General features: G+C 43.9%; 1 protein-coding gene across 4 annotated transcripts; it reads left to right on the top strand.

The window, feature by feature from the left end:
- The first annotated feature begins 1,310 nt into the window (after positions 1 to 1,310).
- Positions 1,311 to 20,175, top strand: LOC128240141 (tudor and KH domain-containing protein-like). Of its 4 annotated transcripts, none has more exons than XM_052956661.1 (11): positions 1,311 to 1,406; positions 2,175 to 2,302; positions 2,620 to 2,753; positions 3,443 to 3,650; positions 4,697 to 4,836; positions 6,212 to 6,317; positions 6,574 to 7,082; positions 7,880 to 8,055; positions 8,338 to 8,405; positions 13,328 to 13,464; positions 19,257 to 20,175. In XM_052956661.1, the coding sequence occupies exons 2-11, from the start codon at positions 2,206 to 2,208 to the stop codon at positions 19,323 to 19,325; spliced, it is 1,644 nt and encodes a 547-aa protein (XP_052812621.1). In that variant the 5' UTR covers positions 1,311 to 1,406; positions 2,175 to 2,205; the 3' UTR covers positions 19,326 to 20,175. The 4 variants fall into 4 exon arrangements, with proteins under 4 accessions (XP_052812621.1, XP_052812624.1, XP_052812620.1 ...); XM_052956664.1 differs by having other exon boundaries at positions 1,318 to 1,389; XM_052956660.1 differs by having other exon boundaries at positions 1,327 to 1,591.
- The last annotated feature ends 4,188 nt before the right edge of the window (positions 20,176 to 24,363 follow it).

Below are 24,363 nucleotides of genomic sequence, written 5' to 3' on the forward strand. Positions count from 1 at the left end.
AAGAAACTAAACTTTCAATCAAACTCTGGTAAAAGACCGAAAGCAGGGCTCCGAAAGCGGCGCAGACTGTGCTTTGTTTCATTTAAAATTGTGAAGAAATAGTGAAGTTATTTTTGTTTTAAGTGTTGTTGTTGTTTTTTCAACTCAAAATATTGCCTTCCGACGCAGCAATTATCACGTGGTTGACACACACCGTTATAGCAGCTGTTACGTATGACTATGTCCGGCCAAATTGGCACTTGGTTCCTCACAGTTTCAAATAATAGAGCACCAGCAAACTTTTACCAAGCCGATTGGAAATGTTTAATGTACGGCGTCAAAGCACAGACTACTGGTATGCAACTTTCGATAAATTATATACGGAACATTAATGTCGTGCGAAAATGTATTTTAGACCGATATATTAAGGCGCATTTGTCGGCATTTCATATTTTAGCCCCTCACCCCCAATGCCTTCAGTTTCTATTAGCAGCAGATTTGGCATTTTTATTTTTTTCAATTTTTTTTTTAAAAAATAGTGTAGGCCTCGGCCTACACGGCCTTTATGAAGCTACGCCCCTTTTGTATGTTACATACGATTCAAATAGTTAATCGGACATGATTGCATGCTTTATGAATAAGTCTTCCAGTAATGCACCAGTAAATTGTAACCACTGCCCTCCCAGGTCCGAACAGAGAGTCGGGAAAATGGGCCGTGTTTTGACTTTCCAGGTGGTCCCGATCGAGTGCCGGGTGAATGCGGTGGTTTAGTCTTCACGCCAAAAAAGCGGGGAATGGGCCTTACCTAGGGTCCCTGGGGCGGGGGCATTCAGCGGGGATTTAACCAGCAGTTCGTACCAGGGGATCTTACCCGGGCTTAACCGGCTGGACCGAAAGTCAAAGTCCCCGCTATATCTCGGACCTGGGGGTGGGGGGGGTGGGGGTGGGGGTGGCGTTGTTACAATTGACTGGAGCATAATTCAATATCGAATGTTCACCATTCTAGTGAAATATGCAATCAATTTCAATTTTTCAATAAATATGGTTAAACATATATATATACTCTAAGATAAGAGAAAGTCATACGAAAACCTATCCGAAACAAAATGATAGGAAGTGATAGGGTTTTCAATTCAATTTTAGTTTTTCTGACATCGGCCTTTGTCTGACGTAGTGTACTATATTTTGGAGTAAGATTACTGGTCCCAGACAGTATGGAATATCAGTAAGTAGGGAACCAGACAATGGTGACGCCACAATCCAAGCTTCTAGCGATCGAGAATCACCTCACTTTCAAAGTTACTTCCCCTAGATATAAATTTGTCACTTACCTCATGCGTCATATTGCATGTAATTTGAATGTAGTTTAAAAGGAAGTTACTCTGAAGCTTATTGATCGCTGATAAATAAGTATCCAGTTGTTACAAGTCAGCACAGCTTCGCACACAATATTGAGAATTTTTCAAAGTTCAAAGAAAACGCTATGTTTCAGCTCTTGTTTCTATACTGATCTACATTAAGGCACAGAGACTTGAATGTATGATGTAGAGTCCAATACTAGGCAATAGCTGCTCCTGGCTTACTTTTAATAGTTGCCTGTGGTCCCAGTTGGGTAAAATCAGTCTTGACCCTGAAAATAAAAAAAATACAACATTTTATGGGCTGCTTAACACGTCATGAAACACAATTCAACTATTAAACATGATTTGTCGACGATATTTCAACTTTCTATGAAATAAAAAAATCCACTAGGGTTATATCATTGTCAATGCATGGTCAAGACACATTATAAGGGTGACTTCTTCAGAGATGGTTTTGTCATTGTCACTCTTCAGTTTTTATTCATATTACATACCGAAATGCTTGTTTTGCTATTTTGCCTTAAATATTTGCAGATAATTTTGGTGTTTTCTTTTGCGGTGCATGTCAGAAACAGGGATTTCTTTGTCTGGTGTGGTCAATATCAGCATGAACTGTTTGAACAGCATTGAGTCTTTCAAGGTCAATCACAGTTAAAGGTCAAAGGTTTAAGCCATAGATTTTATGTCTCCTTTATACTTGAAGGATTATCATGAAACTTGAGTAAAATGTTCACCGTATCAACTCAATCATTCCATATCTCTCAAGGTCAAACATGAGGGAGACATCTGATTTATTTCCAAAAACAATTGTCTGAAGTTATAGTATTATTTCAGCTGGGCGCATGTATGTGACTAGTCACCAGTGATGTTCGAGTTAAATCATACAGGGAGACTTATCATCCTTGGTGTGGCTCTGCCTACATCAGCTTGCCTGCTCTACTGGCTCCTCAGGACTTCAAATGGTAGACTGTTTAGCTGACTTATTTGTCATTATATTTGTATTTTCCTCCAACTAGCAGAAGTAGTGACAATATTAAAATGATATTGTAATTTAAAACATGTAAAGAAGTTGAAAAACATTATATGCTCTAGGGTTTGATATTTTACTGATATAAGGAGTAAGTAAAATACTGTTGCATTTCAAATAAACAATTTGATGCTTTATGAATAAAAATTCAATCTGAGGTTAATGTTTGTTCTCACTTAACTGCATTGTATAAAAAAATAGAAATAAAGAACAACCATTGAAATGGAGCTGATTATCTCCCCTTTCCTGTAGATGGTGACGAGGCTGAGCTTGGGTGTGGACAGACAGCAGAAACCCAGACATCGAGGCAAACAGTGATTGAGGTTTCTATACCTCCTGGGATTGTAGGCTCCATCATTGGTCGTAGGGGGGCTAACATTAAACAGGTGGGTGCATTTTGGAGTTTGAGGTTTGAATGAATTAGTGTTATACATTGACCAAATTGTGTTGTTTTTAGCAACACAACCGTCTCAACAAGTATATTTGCTGGTTTGTTTGTGTACTCCTGGTTTTTTAGCTCACCTACCTGTCAGCACAAAGTGCACACTGTGAGCTATTGTGATAAGGTGATTGTCCTTCAACTGTCTTCGTCGTTTGTCGTGAACATTTTCCTTCAAAAAGCTTTTAATCCTAACCCACATGGACAATTTCAATTAAACCAGGTATGTTCTTTGAGTGATCCTTTCCAGATTTCTTCAATAAAAGTGGTTCCATGCAGAACTCTGGTTTATGGCAACCAAAAGGAAAAACTTTGAAAATCTTGTTTTTAGAAACCACTGGTCAATTCAACATAATTTCACAGAAATGCTTCTTACATTTTGTACATGTGTGTATATGTACGATCCTTTGCTTCAGTAAATAATTTATTTAACTTGATTGTGATTACAATAAGCAGCTATAAGCTGATACAAATTGCTCTTAAGTCCATTTCCTGGGTAAAGATCAGAACTGACGGCCTTTTAAAGGGCTCAATGAATGAGAAATTGGAAACATGTTAAACTTGTATGTATGAACTCATTGTCTATGTTAATGCTTGAATGATAATTTTAAATAAATGTTTTTGCTCTATTAATAGCTTCAGGAAGAGAGCGGTGCACGACTTAACTTCAAGGACTTTACGGGGCCAGGTGGGGAGGGGGACCGGGACCGTATCCTCGTGATTCGAGGGACGGCGATGTGTGCCCAGGCTGCAGAGTGCCTCGTGAGGAAGATGCTCGCTGACCAACCTGTCCCAACCCAGGAGATTATTTATGTGCCACAGTACACACTGGGCAGGATCATAGGTAATAACACAGTTTTTACACAATATTTATATTTCTTTGGCTTTTAAACAGATTTTCCATGGTTATCACATGGGGTGATGTTGGTGTGGGGGAAGGTGGGCAGTCTGAACAATCTGTGTCTTGGCTGTATTTTTTCCATGAATGGAGGAATTTTAAAGTAACTGAATGCAAATCTTCTACATGACAAGACAGCATGTTGCGAACAACACTCGGATCTGTACTACATCGAAGGTCAAGAGCACACTTATCTTTGGTCAAAATGCCTCAAATTCAAGCTTGTCCATGCTGTTATTTCGTCATACAAAAGGGATTTTAAAAGAAAGAAATGTTCACCACCAGAAAAGGTCTGCCAAAACTAAGCTTAAAGCATAGCGGTATTAGTATGTTATAAAAAAACTAAACTTTTCGACCTATACCGTAATCAGCTGTACTTTTTTTTAACAGATTATCTCTTTCGCAAAAAAAGCTTACCTTTTTTTCTGAAAAATGCAGCTCCTGTGCTTTACATTAAAACTGCCAGCGCATTGTTGTATTTGCATAAAACCTTAGCTTTTTTTTATAAATAACACAGCTCATGTGCTTTTTTCTCAAAAATGCACAGCTTTTGACAGTATAAATGGCCTTAAAGCTAAGCTGTTGATGAAAATGCACAGCTTTTGGCGGTATTTGCCAAAATGTTTGGGGTTTTTTATAATAAATTGCTGTAGCTGCAGAAATCAAAATCATAATCTGCACAGTGTTACAATAAATGTGTGTATTTTAGATAAGCTTGTTTACCCAAAGGTTCTTGAAAACACTGCAATGATTTCTACCCACACTTAACAGTGGACATAAAAAACACAGAGGGAGGATAATGATCTGTTTAATCTTAACATAACTTTTGTTTATTATCAATGTATGACACTATTTATTGTCATAACAGAGAAAATAACTTTAGGATTGATTATTTTTTGTGTAATAATGCTATGTAAGCTCATGAAAAAGTTCAAAGTCCATTCATACAGGATGAAGTCACTGAAGAAAGAATTTTGTATTTATCAACACAGGTCGTGGTGGTGAGGGTATAAGACAGCTTCAGCGCTCCTCTAACGCCCGTATTGATGTGGAACGGATTCGTGATGAGGACAGGAACCAGCCGAGAAAAATAACCATCACAGCATCAGATGCACAGATAACCATTGCAAAGGTATAAAATTCTTATGGGCTGATCTTTTATGCTAAAAAACGAGGTATGCTCTTAGTGTTGTGCAACAATTTTAATCAGTAGATATTATGGCACTTGACTTGATAAAGTCAACATAAAGAAAGCAGTGGCTTTAAATCATCCATCACAACTTACTTGGCTTACATCATCATTGCAAAGGTATTATGGGTTATCGGAGGGGATATGCTGACATACGGGTTATCGGAGGGGATATGCTGACATATGGGTTATGGGAGGGGATATGCTGACGTATGGGTTATGGGAGGGGATATGCTGACATATGGGTTATGGGAGGGGATATGCTGACGTATGGGTTATGGGAGGGGATATGCTGACATATGGGTTATGGGAGGGGATATGCTGACATGGGTTATGGGAGGGGATATGCTGACATATGGGTTATGGGAGGGGATATGCTGACATATGGGTTATGGGAGGGGATATGCTGACATATGGGTTATGGGAGGGGATATGCTGACATATGGGTTATTGGAGGGGATATGCTGACATATGGGTTATGGGAGGGGATATGCTGACATATGGGTTATGGGAGGGGATATGCTGACATATGGGTTATGGGAGGGGTTATGCTGACATATGGGTTATGGGAGGGGATATGCTGACATATGGGTTATGGGAGGGGATATGCTGACATATGGGTTATGGGAGGGGTTATGCTGACATATGGGTTATGGGAGGGGCTATGCAGACATATGGGTTATGGGAGGGGTTATGCTGACATATGGGTTATGGGAGGGGTTATGCTGACATATGGGTTATGGGAGGGGTTATGCTGACATATGGGTTATGGGAGGGGATATGCTGACATATGGGTTATGGGAGGGGATATGCTGATGTATGGGTTATGGGAGGGGATATGCTGACGTATGGTGTATGGGAGGGGATATGCTGACGTATTGGTTATGGGAGGGGTTATGCTGACATATGGGTTATGGGAGGGGATATGCTGACATATGGGTTATGGGAGGGGATATGCTGACATATGGGTTATGGGAGGGGATATGCTGACATATGCTGACATTTGGGTTATGGGAAGGGATATGCTGAAATATGGGTTCACTTAGTTCATTTGCAAACACTAGTAAAGTGACCAACATCATGTTAAAATAGTTGTTTATCACAACTATTGTGTAAGCTCCAAACATCAACATGGTTAAAGAATTGGAGCTGCAATCTGTGTGGTTAAGCTTCAATGTATGTTTACAAAAAAGTTTAGGTTAGCAGTGCATGACAATAATGAATGCATATACACAATGTAGATCTGATTACAATTTAATTTTCTCTTTCTTTGTAAGAGATGAAGAGAATGATCTAAATTGATGTGTATTCATTGCAGGGACTAATACAGGAGAAGCTGCAGGAGGTTGAAGAATGCCGGGCACAGGCTGCGGTCTCAGCTGCCAACAGGGAAACCCGCCAGCCTACACGCGGAGGTAGAACAGGTAAATATCCTGGCATCTCATTCAGTTAGGTTGAGCCCATGATTATAATCCGATTTTTTTTCAGTGATTTTTTTTTGTGTACAATTTACTGCCTTCTAAAGGCTGTTTCCCCTTGCAAAAAAATGTCCATTTTTTCCAAAATTTCATATTTTTTTCCCAATTTGATTAATGTAGATTATGTTAATGAAAAAAAATCACTGTATTTCATTGAGACTTTTTTTTTACATAAATGTTGATGTATAATTTATTTTTTCAGAGCAAAACAAAATGCCCACACTGAGAAATGATAAAGTATTAGCGCATAAAAACTACAGAGAAGAAGTGAAGGGAACACGTAACAGTGATAACAATGACAATCAAGAATCAAATAATAATGGACTCGACCAAAGTGATTTGTTGGGACAAAAGTTAGGGGGAGGGGATGTTTTGAATTCCCAGCCAGACAGATGGAGAGGCGATAGGGACATATCAGAGCCCGAGTCTGGGGATGGGGACAAGTGTCAACCAATGGGAGGGGACAGGTCTACAGGTGTCCCCCTACAACAGCAGTTGGGACCTAGGTTCCCACAGGAAAAGGGAGTGGATTTCGAAGTAGGAAGAAGTGCAGAGACAGTGGAATTCCCGCGTGGCCTTGACTATGTTGAGGTCTATGTGTCGGCCATCGCAGATCCCCACCACCTGTGGCTTCAGCTGATTGGTGAGATGGCTGTACAGTTGAACACACTGTCCGAACAGATGACTAACTTCTACCAACATACTGGCAAGGCAAGGAACTTTATTTTTAGCTAGAGAAAAGAGATATTATGATAGCCTTTCTAAACATGGTATATGATGGTAAACATGGTATATGATGGTAAACATGGTATATGATGGTAAACTTGGTATATGATGGTAAACATGGTATAGGTATGATGGTAAACATGGTATATGATGGTAAACATGGTATATGATGGTAAACATGGTATATGATGGTAAACATGGTATATGATGGTAAACTTGGTATATGATGGTAAACATGGTATATGATGGTAAACTTGGTATATGATGGTAAACATGGTATATGATGGTAAACTTGGTATATGATGATAAACATGGTATAGGTATGATGGTAAACTTGGTATATGATGGTAAACATGGTATATGATGGTAAACATGGTATATGATGGTAAACTTGGTATATGATGGTAAACATGGTATAGGTATGATTGTAAACATGGTATATGATGGTAAACATGGTATATGATGGTAAACATGGTATATGATGGTAAACATGGTATATGATGGTAAACATGGTATTACATCTTTATAAAGAACTTTTACAATAATGGCTGTATTTGGGGATGTAAAGCAAATTACACAGGCACTTGAAAATATATTTTGGAATAAGTTAACTTAAAATCAAGAAAATTTCCCTAATCAGGATCAAAGATATCAAAAGTAAGAGACTTACTCCTTAGGACCTAAATTATTTTCCAGAAATGACTGCGTTCCCCTAGTTGTAATTATGATGGAACAAAATGTGCTTAAGTTTTACTCTTACATGTGCCATTATTCTTGTCCAGGACAGTGCAGTGGATCATGTGACAGTTGGAGACTTAGTAGCTGCTCCGTTTGAGAATGACAAAACGTGGTACCGGGCACGTGTCATGGAGATACGTGGGGCGAACGAGCTTGATATTTTCTACGCTGACTATGGGGATAGTGCCTATGTTAATAAAAATCTTGTCAAGCCACTTTGGTAAGAAGTACTATCCTCTTGGAAGTTCTTAACACCATATAGTTTCTCCCAAATTTGGATTTTTGTGTTAACAATTAAATTAAATCATTTCAAGGAGTACATTTAAAAAATAAAAAAATATTTTATTGTATTTATCTTAAATGAGATTTCCTTTTTAAAAGTCTCAAAACTAAAAAATAAAATATTATACAATTCATTCCAAAAAGAATAAAGCAAGCTGACCTTTAGATTGTTCATTTGAAATATGGTTGCATGTATGAACATTATGAGTGCCGTTTACAGTGGTGAGTTCTGCCAGCTCCCTCTACAGGCTATTGAGTGTCGACTCCATGGAGTACAACCGCCCAGTGGTAAGTGTATTTTAGCTAGATGGTTGTATAAGATAGTGGTCATAACTGATCAGATTTTAAAGCAGTTTAAGATAACTACCTGGTACCTGTTTCATTAAATATTATAGTCATAAGTTGAGGAAATATTTGGTTTGTAGCATTTATTAGTGGTCCTTACCTTATACCTCTGGGGTCAACAATGGATCCACCACTTTGGTCAATAATGGACCAACCCCTTGGGTCAACAATGGACCCACCACTTGGGTCAACAATGGACCCACCCCTTGGGTCAACAAAGGACACACCACTTTGGTCAATAATGGACCAACCACTTAGGTCAACAATGGACCCACCCCTTGGGCCAACAAAGGACACACCACTTTGGTCAATAATGGACCAACCACTTAGGTCAACAATGGACCCACAACTTGGGTCAACAATCGGCCCACGACTTGGGTCAACAATGGGTCCACCACTTCTGTCAACAATGGGCCCACAACTTCTGTCAACAATGGACCCACCCCTTCTGTCAACAATGGACCCACCCCTTCTGTCAACAATGGGCCCACCACTTCTGTCAACAATGGGCCCACCACTTCTGTCAACCATGGGACCACCACTTCTGTCAACAATGGGCCCACCACTTCTGTCAACAATGGGCCCAACACTTCTGTCAACCATGAGCCCACCCCTTCAGTCAACAATAGGCCCACCCCTTCTGTCAACAATGGGCCCACCACTTCTGTCAACAATGGGCCCACCACTTCTGTCAACCATGGGCCCACCACTTCTGTCAAATATGGGCCCACCCCTTCTTTCAACAATGGGCCCACCACTTCTGTCAACAATGGGCCCACCACTTCTGTCAACCATGGGCCCACCACTTCTGTCAAATATGGGCCCACAACTTCTGTCAACAATGGGCCCACCCCTTCTGTCAACAATGGGCCCACCACTTCTGTCAACAATGGGCCCACCACTTCTGTCAACCATGGGCCCACCACTTCTGTCAAATATGGGCCCACCACTTCTGTCAAAAATGGGCCCACCACTTCTGTCAACCATGGGCCCACCCCTTCTGTCAACCATGGGCCCACCACTTCTGTCAACAATGGGCCCAACACTTCTGTCAAATATGGGCCCACCACTTCTGTCAACCATGGGCCCACCACTTCTGTCAACCATGGGCCCACCACTTCTGTCAACCATGGGCCCACCACTTCTGTCAACAATGGGCCCACCCCTTCTGTCAACCATGGGCTCACCCCTTCTGTCAACAATGGGCCCACCCCTTCTGTCAACAATGGGTCCACCACTTCTGTCAACCATGGGCCCACCCCTTCTGTCAACCATGGGCCCACCACTTCTGTCAACAATGGGCCCACCACTTCTGTCAACCATGGGCCCACCCCTTCTGTCAACAATGGGCCCACCACTTCTGTCAACAATGGGCCCACCCCTTCTGTCAACAATGGGCCCACCCCTTCTGTCAACAATGGGTCCACCACTTCTGTCAACCATGGGCCCACCCCTTCTGTCAACCATGGGCCCACCCCTTGGGTCAACAATGGGCCCACCACTTCTGTCAACCATGGGCCCACCCCTTCTGTCAACAATGGGCCCACCACTTCTGTCAACAATGGGTCCACCACTTCTGTCAACAATGGGCCCACCACTTCTGTCAAATATGGGCCCACCACTTCTGTCAACAATGCCCCCCCCTTCTGTCAACAATGGGCCCACCACTTCTGTCAACAATGGGCCCACCACTTCTGTCAACCATGGGCCCACCACTTCTGTCAACCATGGGACCACCACTTCTGTCAACAATGGGCCCACCACTTCTGTCAACAATGGGCCCACCACTTCTGTCAACCATGGGCCCACCCCTTCTGTCAACAATGGGCCCACCACTTCTGTCAACAATGGGCCCACCTTTTCTGTCAACAATGGGCCCACCACTTCTGTCAACAATGGGCCCACCACTTCTGTCAACCATGGGCCCACCACTTCTGTCAAACATGGGGCCACCACTTCTGTCAAAAATGGGCCGACCACTTCTGTCAACCATGGGCCCACACGTTCTGTCAACCATGGGCCCACCACTTCTGTCAACAATGGGCCCACCACTTATGTCAACAATGGGCCCACCACTTCTGTCAACCATGGGCCCACCACTTCTGTCAACCATGGGACCACCACTTCTGTCAACAATGGGCCCACCCCTTCTGTCAACCATGGGCCCACCCCTTCTGTCAACAATGGGCCCACCACTTCTGTCAACAATGGGCCCACCACTTCTGTCAACAATGGGCCCACCACTTCTGTCAACAATGGGCCCACCACTTCTGTCAACAATGGACCCACTGCTTCTGTCAACCATGGGCCTAAGACTTCTGTCAACCATGGGCCCACCCCTTCTGTCAACAATGGACCCACCACTTCTGTCAACAATGGGCCCACCCCTTCTGTCAACAATGGGCCCACCACTTCTGTCAAATATGGGCCCACCACTTCTGTCAACAATAGACCAACCCCTTGGGGTCAACAATGGACCCACCCTTGAAGTAAACAATGGAACTACCCCTGGGGTCAACAATGCACTAACCACTGGGTTCAACAATGCACCCACCCCTGGGGTCAACAATGGACCAACCCATTGCTTAACAATATAACTAGCCCTGTGTTCAATAATAGACCAACCATTGGGGTCAACAATGGGACAACTCTGGGATCAACAACAATGGATCCACTCCTAGGGTCAACAATGGACCCACTCCTAGGGTCAACAATGGACCCACTCCTAGGGTCAACAATGGACCCACTCCTAGGGTCAACAATGGACCCACTCCTAGGGTCAACAATGGACCCACTCCTAGGGTCAACAATGGACCCACTCCTAGGGTCAACAATGGACCCACTCCTAGGGTCAACAATGGACCCACTCCTAGGGTCAACAATGGACCCACTCCTAGGGTCAACAATGGATCCACTCCTAGGGTCAACAATGGACCCACTCCTAGGGTCAACAATGGACCCACTCCTAGGGTCAACAATGGACCCACTCCTAGGGTCAACAATGGACCCACTCCTAGGGTCAACAATGGACCCACTCCTAGGGTCAACAATGGACCCACTCCTAGGGTCAACAATGGACCCACTCCTAGGGTCAACAATGGACCCACTCCTAGGGTCAACAATGGACCCACTCCTAGGGTCAACAATGGACCCACTCCTTGGGTCAACAATGGACCCACTCCTAGGGTCAACAATGGACCCACTCCTAGGGTCAACAATGGACCCACTCCTAGGGTCAACAATGGACCCACTCCTAGGGTCAACAATGGACCCACTCCTAGGGTCAACAATGGACCCACTCCTAGGGTCAACAATGGACCCACTCCTAGGGTCAACAATGGACCCACTCCTAGGGTCAACAATGGACCCACTCCTAGGGTCAACAATGGACCCACTCCTAGGGTCAACAATGGACCCACTCCTAGGGTCAACAATGGACCCACTCCTAGGGTCAACAATGGACCCACTCCTAGGGTCAAAAATGTGAGATCAAAAATGGAACAACCCCTAGTGTCAACAATGCAACAACCCCAGGGGTCAACAAAGGTACAACTACAGGGGTCAACAAAGGTACAACTACAGGGGTCAACAATGGTACAACTACAGGGGTCAACAAAGGTACAACTACAGGGGTCAACAAAGGTACAACTACAGGGGTCAACAATGGTACAACTACAGGGGTCAACAATGAGGGTCTTTTGTCTTACACAGTCTAACAAGTTAAATTTTGATGCAAGATATCAAAGACGCGTAGATTAGGTTTAAGAGTGAATATAAATTTTTATCATAATTCAAATGAGGGTAGATATAGGTTTAAACGTTTTATTTAGTGATTGGAAAAATCAGGGATGTCATGAGCGCCATGTTGTCAGAAACATTTTAAAGATTAAATAGAACATTTACAAACTGATCACTCAAATGACAGCCAATGAGTCATTTCACAGTAAATGTTTGTTGGAAAAGAGATATGGTGAAAATATTCCTTGCACATAATTTTTGAGTTTAGAAAGGTCTTCCCTTGCCCTATAATTTAATGTGAGTAATGGCCTGGAATGAATATGCCTTTTCAGTTATTCCACCAGCATATTGTGGTAAACCACAGAATTTGTACTCTGTGTTTCTTATCATTCAAATTTTCTACAGGTATTCACATGAATTTGTAATGAATTTTCAAGTGCAGTGCTTTCTAAATAACCACTTCATTTGACCAATGACCAGTCTTAATAAAAAGATGATGCCTAACTTTGTAGATTATCATTATAGCCATGGGGCTATCATTTCATTATAAAAACATGTTATTCCTGTGTCCATGCTGTGTTTTGGGGTATTTGTCATGCCTGTGTCCATGCTGTGTTTTGGGGTATTTGTCATGCCTGTGTCCATGTTATGTATTTGGGGTATTTAGTTTAGTATTTAGTCTAGTTATTTTTAAATTTTCTTTTTTGTTTTATTTTTAAAACAAGTCTTAACTTATCATCTTCAAATATTTTTTGCAATTTGATAATAGAGGAAGATCTAAGCCTTTTTTTATGAAACAGGCCTCTGAAACAAGCACATGTTATCAAAAACAACAGACAGCATGATTAATGTGTCATGATTTGAACTGTATTGCTCATATCTTTCAACTTGTTTTGAGAAGATATTTATGTAACTATCTTTCAATGTAAGTGTTGAGAATGATCTTAACAGGATGTGTTTTACACACATATCTTAACCTTTTACAAGTTGCTAAAATATATCTTGCATGACCGTGCTCAAAGTTTGTAGTTTAGAGAGTAAACATTATTTCTTATCTCTATATTCTGTATAGTCACAGATGGTTGTGGTGAACATTATTTGTAATCTCATATTCTGTATATTCACAGATGGTTGGGGTGAGCGATTATTTGAGCGTTTAGAAGAGTTGACCCACTGTGCCCAGTGGTGGCGGATGTTGGCTAGGCTGGATGGATGGGTGGGAAATGTTCCCTCTGTCACACTGTTTGACACCAACCAGGACATGGTACATGAGTATATCTTTAGGCACTATAGAGTTTCATTGTCTTTATTTATTTTTATTTGTAATAATAACAATTGAATATCTGTTCTTATATAATGTGAAATCATAATTATTTGTAGACAATTTCGTGGATTTCGTGAGTTACCTTATCAAATTCAAGATCCCTACAAATTTTTTACCTTTAATTCCAAAATCATATATATATATATATATATATATTATATCATTGATGTGGTTGCATTTTTATTTATGACCCTAAAATTACAAATCAATCGATCACTGGCATATTTTCCCACTGTAGTAAGTGTAATTAACTGTGTGACGTAGATGACACATAGCATGAGATCGGCGCTTGGTAATTTTGCAGGCAATTTAGGATCCCAGTTTCTATTTTTTGTGGTTATTTTTTTCTAAAAAAAATACAATCCAGCAATTTATGTACCCACAAAATTGTCCTTTATGGCAATTTAGGGTCCATGTTTCGAATTTTTGTTGATGATTTTTCTAAAAAAAAAAGAAGAAAATCCAGGAATTTAAGTACCCACTAAATTGTCCTTTTTTCGAAAATCCACGAAATGTTAAGCCCACAAATATAATGATTTCACAGTATTTGAATTTCCCTTTCTTTGTTAATTGTATAACTTATTAACATGCCATAGAATATATTTATGATGCACAGTTATGTGAATACTCAATGGCTGGCAACCCGTAAAGGAATGAACTTGTGGGTGTGCATTAGATACAATATTGATATTACAACTGTCTACCCACCTGGTAGTTAGGCAGGAGTACCACTGTCTGCCCATGTGGTAGCTATGCAGTTGTACCTCGGTCTGCCCACCTGGTAGCGAGTCAGTTGTACCAGTCTGCCCACCTGGTAGTTATGCAGTTGTACCTCTGTCTGCCCACCTGGTAGCTATGCAGTTGTACCTCTGTCTGCCAACCTAGTAGCTATGCGGTTGTACCTCTGTCTGTCCACCTGGTAGCGAGTCAGTTGTACCTCTGTCTGCCCACCTGGAAGCGAGTCAGTTGTACCACTGTCTGCCCACCTGGTAGCTATGCAGTTGTACCTCTGTCTGCCCACCTGGAAGCGAGTCAGTTGTACCACTGTCTGCCAACCTAGTAGCTATGCGGTTGTACCTCTGTCTGTCCACCTGGTAGCGAGTCAGTTGTACCTCTGTCTGCCCACCTGGTAGCTATGCAGTTGTACCTCTGTCTGCCCACCTGGTAGCTAGTCAGTTGTACCACTGTCTGTCCACCTGGTAGCTATGCAGTTGTACCTCTGTCTGCCCACCTGGTAGCGAGTCAGTTGTACCTCTGTCTGCCCACCTGGTAGCTATGCAGTTGTACCTCTGTCTGCCCACCTGGTAGCTAGTCAGTTGTACCACTGTCTGTCCACCTGGTAGCTATGCAGTTGTACCTCTGTCTGCCCACCTGGTAGCTAGTCAGTTGTACCACTGTCTGCCCACCTGGTAGGTATGCAGTTGTACCTCTGTCTGCCCACCTGGTAGCTATGAAGTTGTACCTCTGTCAGCCCACCTGGTAGCTTTGCAGTTGTACCACTGTTTGCCCACCTGGTAGCTATGCAGTTGTACCTATGTCTGTCCACCTGGTAACTAGTCAGTTGTACCACTGTCTGCCCACCTGGTAGCTATGCAGTTGTGCCTCTGTCTGCCCACCTGGTAGCGAGTCAGTTGTACCTCTGTCTGCCCACCTAGTAGCTATGAAGTAGTACCACTGTCTGCCCACCTGGTAGCTATGCAGTTGTACCACTGTCAGCCCACCTGGTAGCTTTGCAGTTGTACCACTGTTTGCCCACCTGGTAGCTATGCAGTTGTACCTCTGTCTGTCCACCTGGTAACTAGTCAATTGTACCACTGTCTGCCCGTCTGGTAGCTATGCAGTTGTACCTCTGTCTGCCCACCTGGTAGCGAGTCAGTTGTACCTCTGTCTGCCCACCTGGTAGCTATGAAGTTGAACCACTGTCTGCCCACCTGGTAGCTATGCAGTTGTACCACTGTCTGTCCACCTGGTAGCTATGCAGTTGTACCACTGTCTGCCCACCTGGTAGCTATGCAGTTGTACCCCTGTCTGCCCACCTGGTAGCTATGCAGTTGTACCTCTGTCTGCCCACCTGGAAGCGAGTCAGTTGCACCACTGTCTGCCCACCTGGTAGCTATGCAGTTGTACCTCTGCCTGCCCACCTGGTAGCGAGTCAGTTGTACCTCTGTCTGCCCACCTGGTAGCTATGCAGTTGTACCTCTGTCTGCCCACCTGGTAGCTAGTCAGTTGTACCACTGTCTGTCCACCTGGTAGCTATGCAGTTGTACCACTGTCTGCCCACCTGGTAGCTATGCAGTTGTACCTCTGTCTGCCCACCTGGAAGCGAGTCAGTTGCACCACTGTCTGCCCACCTGGTAGCTATGCAGTTGTACCTCTGCCTGCCCACCTGGTAGCGAGTCAGTTGTACCTCTGTCTGCCCACCTGGTAGCTATGCAGTTGTACCTCTGTCTGCCCACCTGGTAGCTAGTCAGTTGTACCACTGTCTGTCCACCTGGTAGCTATGCAGTTGTACCACTGTCTGCCCACCTGGTAGCTATGCAGTTGTACCTCTGTCAGCCCACCTGGTAGCTTTGCAGTTGTACCACTGTTTGCCCACCTGGTAGCTATGCAGTTGTACCTCTGTCTGTCCACCTGGTAACTAGTCAGTTGTACCACTGTATGCCCACCCGGTAGCTATGCAGTTGTGCCTCTGTCTGCCCACCTGGTAGCTAGTCAGTTGTACCTCTGTCTGCCCACCTAGTAGCTATGAAGTAGTACCACTGTCTGCCCACCTGGTAGCTATGCAGTTGTACCACTGTCTGCCCACCTGGTAGCTATGCATTTGTACCTCTGTCAGCCCACCTGGTAGCTTTGCAGTTGTACCACTGTTTGCCCACCTGGTAGCTATGCAGTTGTACCTCTGTCTGTCCACCTGGTAGCTAGTCAGTTGTACCTCTGTCTGTCCACCTGGTAGCTAGTCAGTTGTACCACTGTCTGCCCACCTGGTAGCGAGTCAGTTGTACCTCTGTCTGCCCACCTGGTAGCTATGAAGTTGTACCACTGTCTGCCCACCTGGTAGCTATGCATTTGTACCACTGTCTGTCCACCTGGTAGCTATGCAGTTGTACCTCTGTCTGCCCACCTGGTAGCTATGAAGTTGTACCACTGTCTGCCCACCTGGTAGCTATGCATTTGTACCACTGTCTGCCCACCTGGTAGCTTTGCAGTTGTACCACTGTCTGCCCACCTGGTAGCTATGCAAGTGTACCACTGTCTGTCCACCTGGTAGCTATGCAGTTGTACTTCTGTCTGCCCACCTGGTAGCTTTGCAGTTGTACCACTGTCTGCCCACCTGGTAGCTATGCAAGTGTACCACTGTCTGCCCACCTGGTAGCTATGCAGTTGTACGTCTGTCTGCCCACCTGGTAGCTATGCAGTTGTACCACTGTCTGCCCACCTGGTAACTAGTCAGTTGTACCACTGTCTGCCCGCCTGGTAGCTATGCAGTTGTACCTCTGTCTGCCCACCTGGTAGCTATGCAGTTGTACCTCTGTCTGCCCACCTGGTAGCTATGCAGTTGTACCTCTGTCTGCCCACCTGGTAGCTAGTCAGTTGTGCCTATGTCTGTCCACCTGGTAACTAGTCAGTTGTACCTCTGTCTGCCCACCTGGTAGCTATGCAGTTGTACCACTGAGTGCCCACCTGGTAGCTATGCAGTTGTACCTCTGTCTGCCCACCTGGTAGCTATGAAGTTGTACCACTGTCTGCCCAACTGGTAGCTATGAAGTTGTACCTCTGTCTGCCCACCTGGTAGCTATGCAGATGTACCTCTGTCTGCCCACCTGGTAGCTAGTCAGTTGTGCCTATGTCTGTCCACCTGGTAACTAGTCAGTTGTACCTCTGTCTGCCCACCTGGTAGCTATGCAGTTGTACCTCTGTCTGCCCACCTGGTAGCTATGCAGTTGTGCCTATGTCCACCTGGTAACTAGTCAGTTCTACCACTGTCTGCCCACCTAGTAGCTATGCAGTTGTACCACTGTCTGCCCATCTGGTACCTATGCAGTTGTACCACTGTCTGCCCACCTGGTAGCTATGCAGGTGTACCACTGTCTGCCCACCTGGTAGCTATGCAAGTGTACCACTGTCTGCCCATCTGGTACCTATGCAGTTGTACCTCTGTCTGCCCACCTGGTAGCTATGCAGGTGTACCACTGTCTGCCCACCTGGTAGCTATGCAAGTGTACCACTGTCTGCCCATCTGGTACCTATGCAGTTGTACCTCTGTCTGCCCCACCTGGTAGCTATGCAGGTGTACCACTGTCTGCCCACCTGGTAGCTATGCAAGTGTACCACTGTCTGCCCATCTGGTACCTATGCAGTTGTACCTCTGTCTGCCCACCTGGTAGCTATGCAGGTGTACCACTGTCTGCCCACCTGGTAGCTATGCAAGTGTACCACTGTCTGCCCACCTGGTAGCTATGCAGGTGTACCACTGTCTGCCCACCTGGTAGCTATGCAAGTGTACCACTGTCTGCCCATCTGGTAGCTATGCAGTTGTACCACTGTCTGCCCACCTGGTAGCTATGCAAGTGTACCACTGTCTGCCCACCTGGTAGCTATGCAAGTGTACCACTGTCTGCCCACCTGGTAGCTATGCAAGTGTACCACTGTCTGCCCATCTGGTAGCTATGCAGTTGTACCACTGTCTGCCCACCTGGTAGCTATGCAAGTGTACCACTGTCTGCCCACCTGGTAGCTATGCAGGTGTACCTCTGTCTGCCCACCTGGTAGCTATGCAAGTGTACCACTGTCTGCCCACCTGGTAGCTATGCAAGTGTACCACTGTCTGCCCACCTGGTAGCTATGCAGTTGTACCACTGTCTGCCCACCTGGTAGCTATGCAAGTGTACCACTGTCTGCCCACCTGGTAGCTATGCAGGTGTACCTCTGTCTGCCCACCTGGTAGCTATGCAGGTGTACCACTGTCTGCCCACCTGGTAGCTATGCAGGTGTACCTCTGTCTGCCCACCTGGTAGCTATGCAAGTGTACCTCTGTCTGCCCACCTGGTAGCTATGCAAGTGTACCACTGTCTGCCCACCTGGTAGCTATGCAAGTGTACCACTGTCTGCCCACCTGGTAGCTATGCAAGTGTACCACTGTCTGCCCATCTGGTAGCTATGCAGTTGTACCTCTGTCTGCCCACCTGGTACCTATGCAGTTGTACCACTGTCTGCCCACCTGGTAGCTATGCAAGTGTACCACTGTCTGCCCACCTGGTAGCTATGCAAGTGTACCACTGTCTGCCCATCTGGTAGCTATGCAGTTGTACCTCTGTCTGCCCACCTGGTAGCTATGCAGTTGTACCACTGTCTGCCCACCTGGTAGCTATGCAAGTGTACCACTGTCTGCCCATCTGGTACCTATGCAGTTGTACCTCTGTCTGCCCACCTGGTAGCTATGCAGGTGTACCACTGTCTGCCCACCTGGTAGCTATGCAAGTGTACCACTGTCTGCCCACCTGGTAGCTATGCAAGTGTACCACTGTCTGCCCACCTGGTAGCTATGAAGTTGTACCACTGTCTAAGGTTGTTGTTTTTTACAAATGCAAGTAGTTATTTCCTCTGATATTGTTGAGAACAGTTTAACTTGCATTTCATTTCTTGTTGGACGACTATATTTGATAATAAGCTGTAGGGCTGAGGGTGCCTTGGTGTGAGGCTTACTTATTTTTTGTGTATTTATGTTGTTTCAGGATGTGATAGTGAATGAAGAGCTGATACAGAATGGCCTGGCTATAAGGGACACAAGCACAGTGGAATGATTGATTGGGCATGTAGGGGAATGAGTATAGCAGACTGTGAAGATTATCTCATTGTGTTGTGACACTAAAATGATAGCCCTTATTATAATAAAGGCATACTCAGTATCATATGAAAGGCAAAGAAGAGTGGAGAAAATGCTTAAATTTGCTGTATTTTCTGCTTTATGATGTCGAATAGGGATGGTAATTGAAATTGTGTACATGTAATCTAAAACTCCGTGATCATGTGATAAAAATTTGGGTCACTATGTCAAATCTTTAGTTTTTTTGTCTGGGACCATATCGTGGTAGTGATTGGTCAGATTATGTTCAAAATTGGGACAGAATGTTTCCCTTGAACAAATCTTACTGCACGAGGGTCACATGGGTCAAAAACTACGTTACTACATTGAAGGTCAATTCTTAGAAGAAAAAAAAACATACTAGAGACTATATGTCTGTCCCAATACTTATTTAACTTCATGTTCGGCACCATAAAATGGTATTGATTTGTCAGAATGGTTCGAACTGTTTCCCGTGATTTAATCTTGGTAGACTTGTTAAGTGGTTCACATGGGGTCAAAAACTAGGTCATAAGGTCAAATCTTAGAGACATCTTGGGAACAAACACAGGCAATAATTCCGCTTAAATCTTATCTTTCTGGAACATTTCTGGTCCAATCGTGACACTTAATCGGAATGTTTTCCTTCATGAAATTTTTAATTAGTTTTAAACTGGGTAACTTAGGGTCAAAACTAGGTTTCTCGGCCAAGTCTTAACCTAAATGCTATACCGTATGCTATATTCTTTTATTTTAAACAGTTGCAAACAAACTGTATCTCAATGTACATAAGATACCATCACTCTGTAACCCGGTGGCGGGGGGGGGGGGAGGTATCACTCTGTAGCCCGGTGGCGGGGGGGGGGGGGTATCACTCTGTAGCCCGGTGGCGGGGGGGGGTATCACTCTGTAGCCCGGTGGCGGGGGGGGGTATCACTCTGTAACCCGGTGGCGGGGGGGGGGAGGTATCACTCTGTAGCCCGGTGGCGGTTGGGGGGGGGGGGAGGTATCACTCTGTAGCCCGGTGGCGGGGGGGGGGTATCACTCTGTAGCCCGGTGGCGGGGGGGGGGGAGGTATCACTCTGTAGCCCGGTGGCGGGGGGGGGAGGTATCATTTTCAACCGAATTGGCTTGATGGAATAGCCCTCTTGTAGGCTATTGTTATATGTATGCTAAACATGTTTATGTTCATATGTACATTTGTAAATACTCTTTTGTTAGAAAAATTTAGTTTTAAAGAATTCTTTCGTTTAAATCGCTGTATTTGACACGTTGTTTGAATAAAAATTACAACCCCAAATACTGTCACGATTCGAAACATATTTTACACGTTCTACGAGTACCTTATACCGAAACATTTTACATTTGTAATGTCAGTCAACAGACATTACCTCCCTTACATGAAGATTATAACATTACTGGTAGTATTATTCTAATATATTAACTGGCATGACGATGTGTACGAGTTGTCCCCGGCTTCACTCAATTCAGAAAGTTACAAAAACGCTTCCAAGAGAGGTCGTTTTTTTAAACTGAAGTGCACCAGTCACTCTTCTATTGCTGTTCGGCACACCATTTTCCACTACACGCAACTTACACTGGTATGCTTAAAACGCGCACAATAAAAATTCAAATGAGTGACGTTTCAAACTTCACGTCATAATTGTTAGTATTTCACGCAATATCACGTATGGCGAAAAAAAAAGATATTCAGAAATGTTATAATACACGCATTTACATGACTAATGTCTTCTCAAACAGTATCGCTCACCGTGCGCCGTACACGAGTGCCTGTGTTTCAGTTATAACGTATTGTCACTATTTCATTACTTTTGTGTTACTTGTTTGTAGCAACTACAATACACACATGTGTATATAAATATTATACATGTTATTTTTAAAGTTTTATTTGAACTTTACAAATAGAATATTACACGCGATTTTATTATTTACTTGGACAGTCAACGTATAAAGGTTTTTGCAACCTTTTCAACCATCTATTCTCCAGCCTCAACACTAAAATTGCATGTAATCACCGTCCCCGGGAGCGAAGTTTAACGGGGACTCCGTCTGTCAGTAGTTCACGCTGCCTCAAGTTAAAGTTCCCTGCAGGGCATTCAGTAGGGCGAGCGTTTAAACCTAATGTATGCAACTGTTTTGTTTTTTTTTTGCAACGCAGCGCATACACTGCAAGCAGAGGACCAAACAGCAGCTGTTCGCCGCAAGCATGTTGACTGAACGCATGACTGGTAGCTGCTCTAACCAGGCTTACATGATGTTTGTGCACTATATTCCACAACCTAACGCGACTAAAGCTCTCATAGGGACGGACGCCCAAGGATATTCCGGTGGCGTCGTTAAAACCTAATTTGAAAAGGAGCCATAATACCGCCAAGCAGTTGAGGATTGTAACCGAAGTCAAACTTGACCATTCCTGTATTTGGTGATTTACAAATGTATATAAGTTTTATTCCGGAAACCGTGTAAAAAGCAGAACGGCAGACCGACAAGCTAAAGCCTATATAACCCCCTGCCCCTTTAAACATGTGTTGTGGGGGTATAATAATAGTACATACCCCTTATCTCTGATAATATAAAGATAGGTACAGGACGACGATGGAGTAATTAGTATCGTTTCGCTCTGTACATCATACCGAGAGATAGAGTACAGACCCTTAAAAAGACCCGTTTAGGACATCCCGACTCTACATGGCATGGAGCTTTGTTCTACCCTTATGGGAAAAAAATCCGTCCGATTTTTATATATATAGTTGTTGTTCGCGACATGTTATGCTAGTTTTGACTGAACTTATAACAAACAACAACACATTTTTGAGACCGTTGCCTTAAACTAAGATTGCCTTTTTAGGCTTAGGCAGTGTTTACCGCCGTTTTTCCATAAGTACATAAATCCTCATCCCTATCCGTTAAAACAAAATACCGCTAAAGAAAAGTCCGTCCCCCCTGTCCGCATCCGTAACCGACCGCGAAGTGACCGATTTTAAACGGATGCGAACCAGTCGCGAACCAATCAAAACACCTCAGCCAGTATCCAACAGGAATTGTCTTTCTCCCACCTCAGATAAGAAGATCCCAAAATTTAACCATGCTAGAAATTCTTTTCTCCCACATCAGATAAGTACATCCAAAAATTTAACCATGCTAGAAAATCTTATATTGCCCATGGGCAAAGATAAAACAAGTACCCGTATGGAACTCCTGTTTGATGGTCATCACATTGTTATTACCTCCCTTGTTGAAGACTGTCGTCTGTAGCATCATAGAAACCTTGGCAGGTGGCAATATTTAGAATGCTAATTAATTATTTCTGACTTCAAATGTCACCATTAAAAAGTTTTCACGCACCTTTCAAGAAATAATGCTTCACTCTCCTCAGAACTATTTAAAGACCGATTTGACTATAAACATAATCCGAATCACTGCGCGCATATCCATGACAACCACGAATGATCACATATCCATACGCATTTAATTTCACCACGCACAAACGAGTTCCAGCAAAAAATACATTTTACTTAATTTTGTTTAACTGAGGTGAGAGAAAAAGCATCTACCATAGCCGCTCGTGTAAGATAGGTTCATCCCAACCCTCGCGCAGGGGTTTTTGCGGAAACCTCGTTTTCGCAATCCACCTTACTATCTGCTCGGGATGAACCCGAAAATAAAGATTTGAAAACAAGGAGGAGGACTCTTTGTTATATGTATGTGTGGAAAATGTTTCGTTCTTTCGTTTAAAAGGCGTTAAAATAATAATGTTACGTTCTGATGAATGACCAATACATTTATATTATTGCCGTATATGTACATTGTGTAAGTGTATCAACGGTTGTAGAAAAATACGAACATTCTTAAAAAGTAGCTTTAAGATTTTACAGGTGCCACAGCATGCATTTACGCCACTGGTGTATATTTCCCGGACGCTGAATATACGTCACAGGTGTATAACTACAGAAACCTGCATGTACGTCACTGGTGTATAACTGCCGAACACGTCACTGGTGTTAAACTGACGATACCTGCATGTACGCCACTGGTGTATAACTGCCGAAACCTGCATGTACGCCACTGGTGTATAACTGCCGAAACCTGCATGTACGCCACTGGTGTATAACTGCCGAAACCTGCATGTACGCCACTGGTGTATAACTTCCGATGTACATCACTGGTGTATAACTGCCGAAACCTGCATGTACGTCACTGGTGTATAACTGCTGAACCATGAATGTACGCCACTGTTGTGTATTTGCCGGACCATGCATGTACGCCACTGTTGTAAAGTTGACGGCCCATGCATGTACGCCACTGTTGTGTATTTGCCGGACCATGCATGTACGCCACTGTTGTATATTTGCCGAACCATGCATGTACGCCACTGTTGTGTATTTGTCGGACCATGAATGTACGCCACTGTTGTATATTTTCGGGACCATGCATGTACGCCACTGTTGTGTATTTGCTGGGCCATTCATGTACGCCACTGTTGTATATTTGCCGGACCATAAATGTACGCCACTGTTGTGTATTTGCCGGACCATGCATGTACGCCACTGTTGTATATTTTCGGGACCATGCATGTACGCCACTGTTGTGTATTTGCCGGACCATGAATGTACGCCACTGTTGTGTATTTGCCGGACCATGCATGTACGCCACTGTTGTATATTTTCGGGACCATGCATGTACGCCACTGTTGTGTATTTGCCGGACCATGCATGTACGCCACTGTTGTGTATTTGCCGGACCATGCATGTACGCCACTGTTGTGTATTTGCCGGACCATGAATGTACGCCACTGTTGTATATTTGCCGGACCATGAATGTACGCCACTGTTGTGTATTTGCCGGACCATGAATGTACGCCACTGTTGTGTATTTGCCGGACCATGCATGTACGCCACTGTTGTGTATTTGCCGGACCATGCATGTTCGCCACTGTTGTGTTTTGCCGGCCCATGAATGTACGCCACTGTTGTGTA

This window comes from Mya arenaria, chromosome 7 (assembly GCF_026914265.1).
Source record: "Mya arenaria isolate MELC-2E11 chromosome 7, ASM2691426v1".
Classification (NCBI taxonomy): domain Eukaryota; kingdom Metazoa; phylum Mollusca; class Bivalvia; order Myida; family Myidae; genus Mya; species Mya arenaria.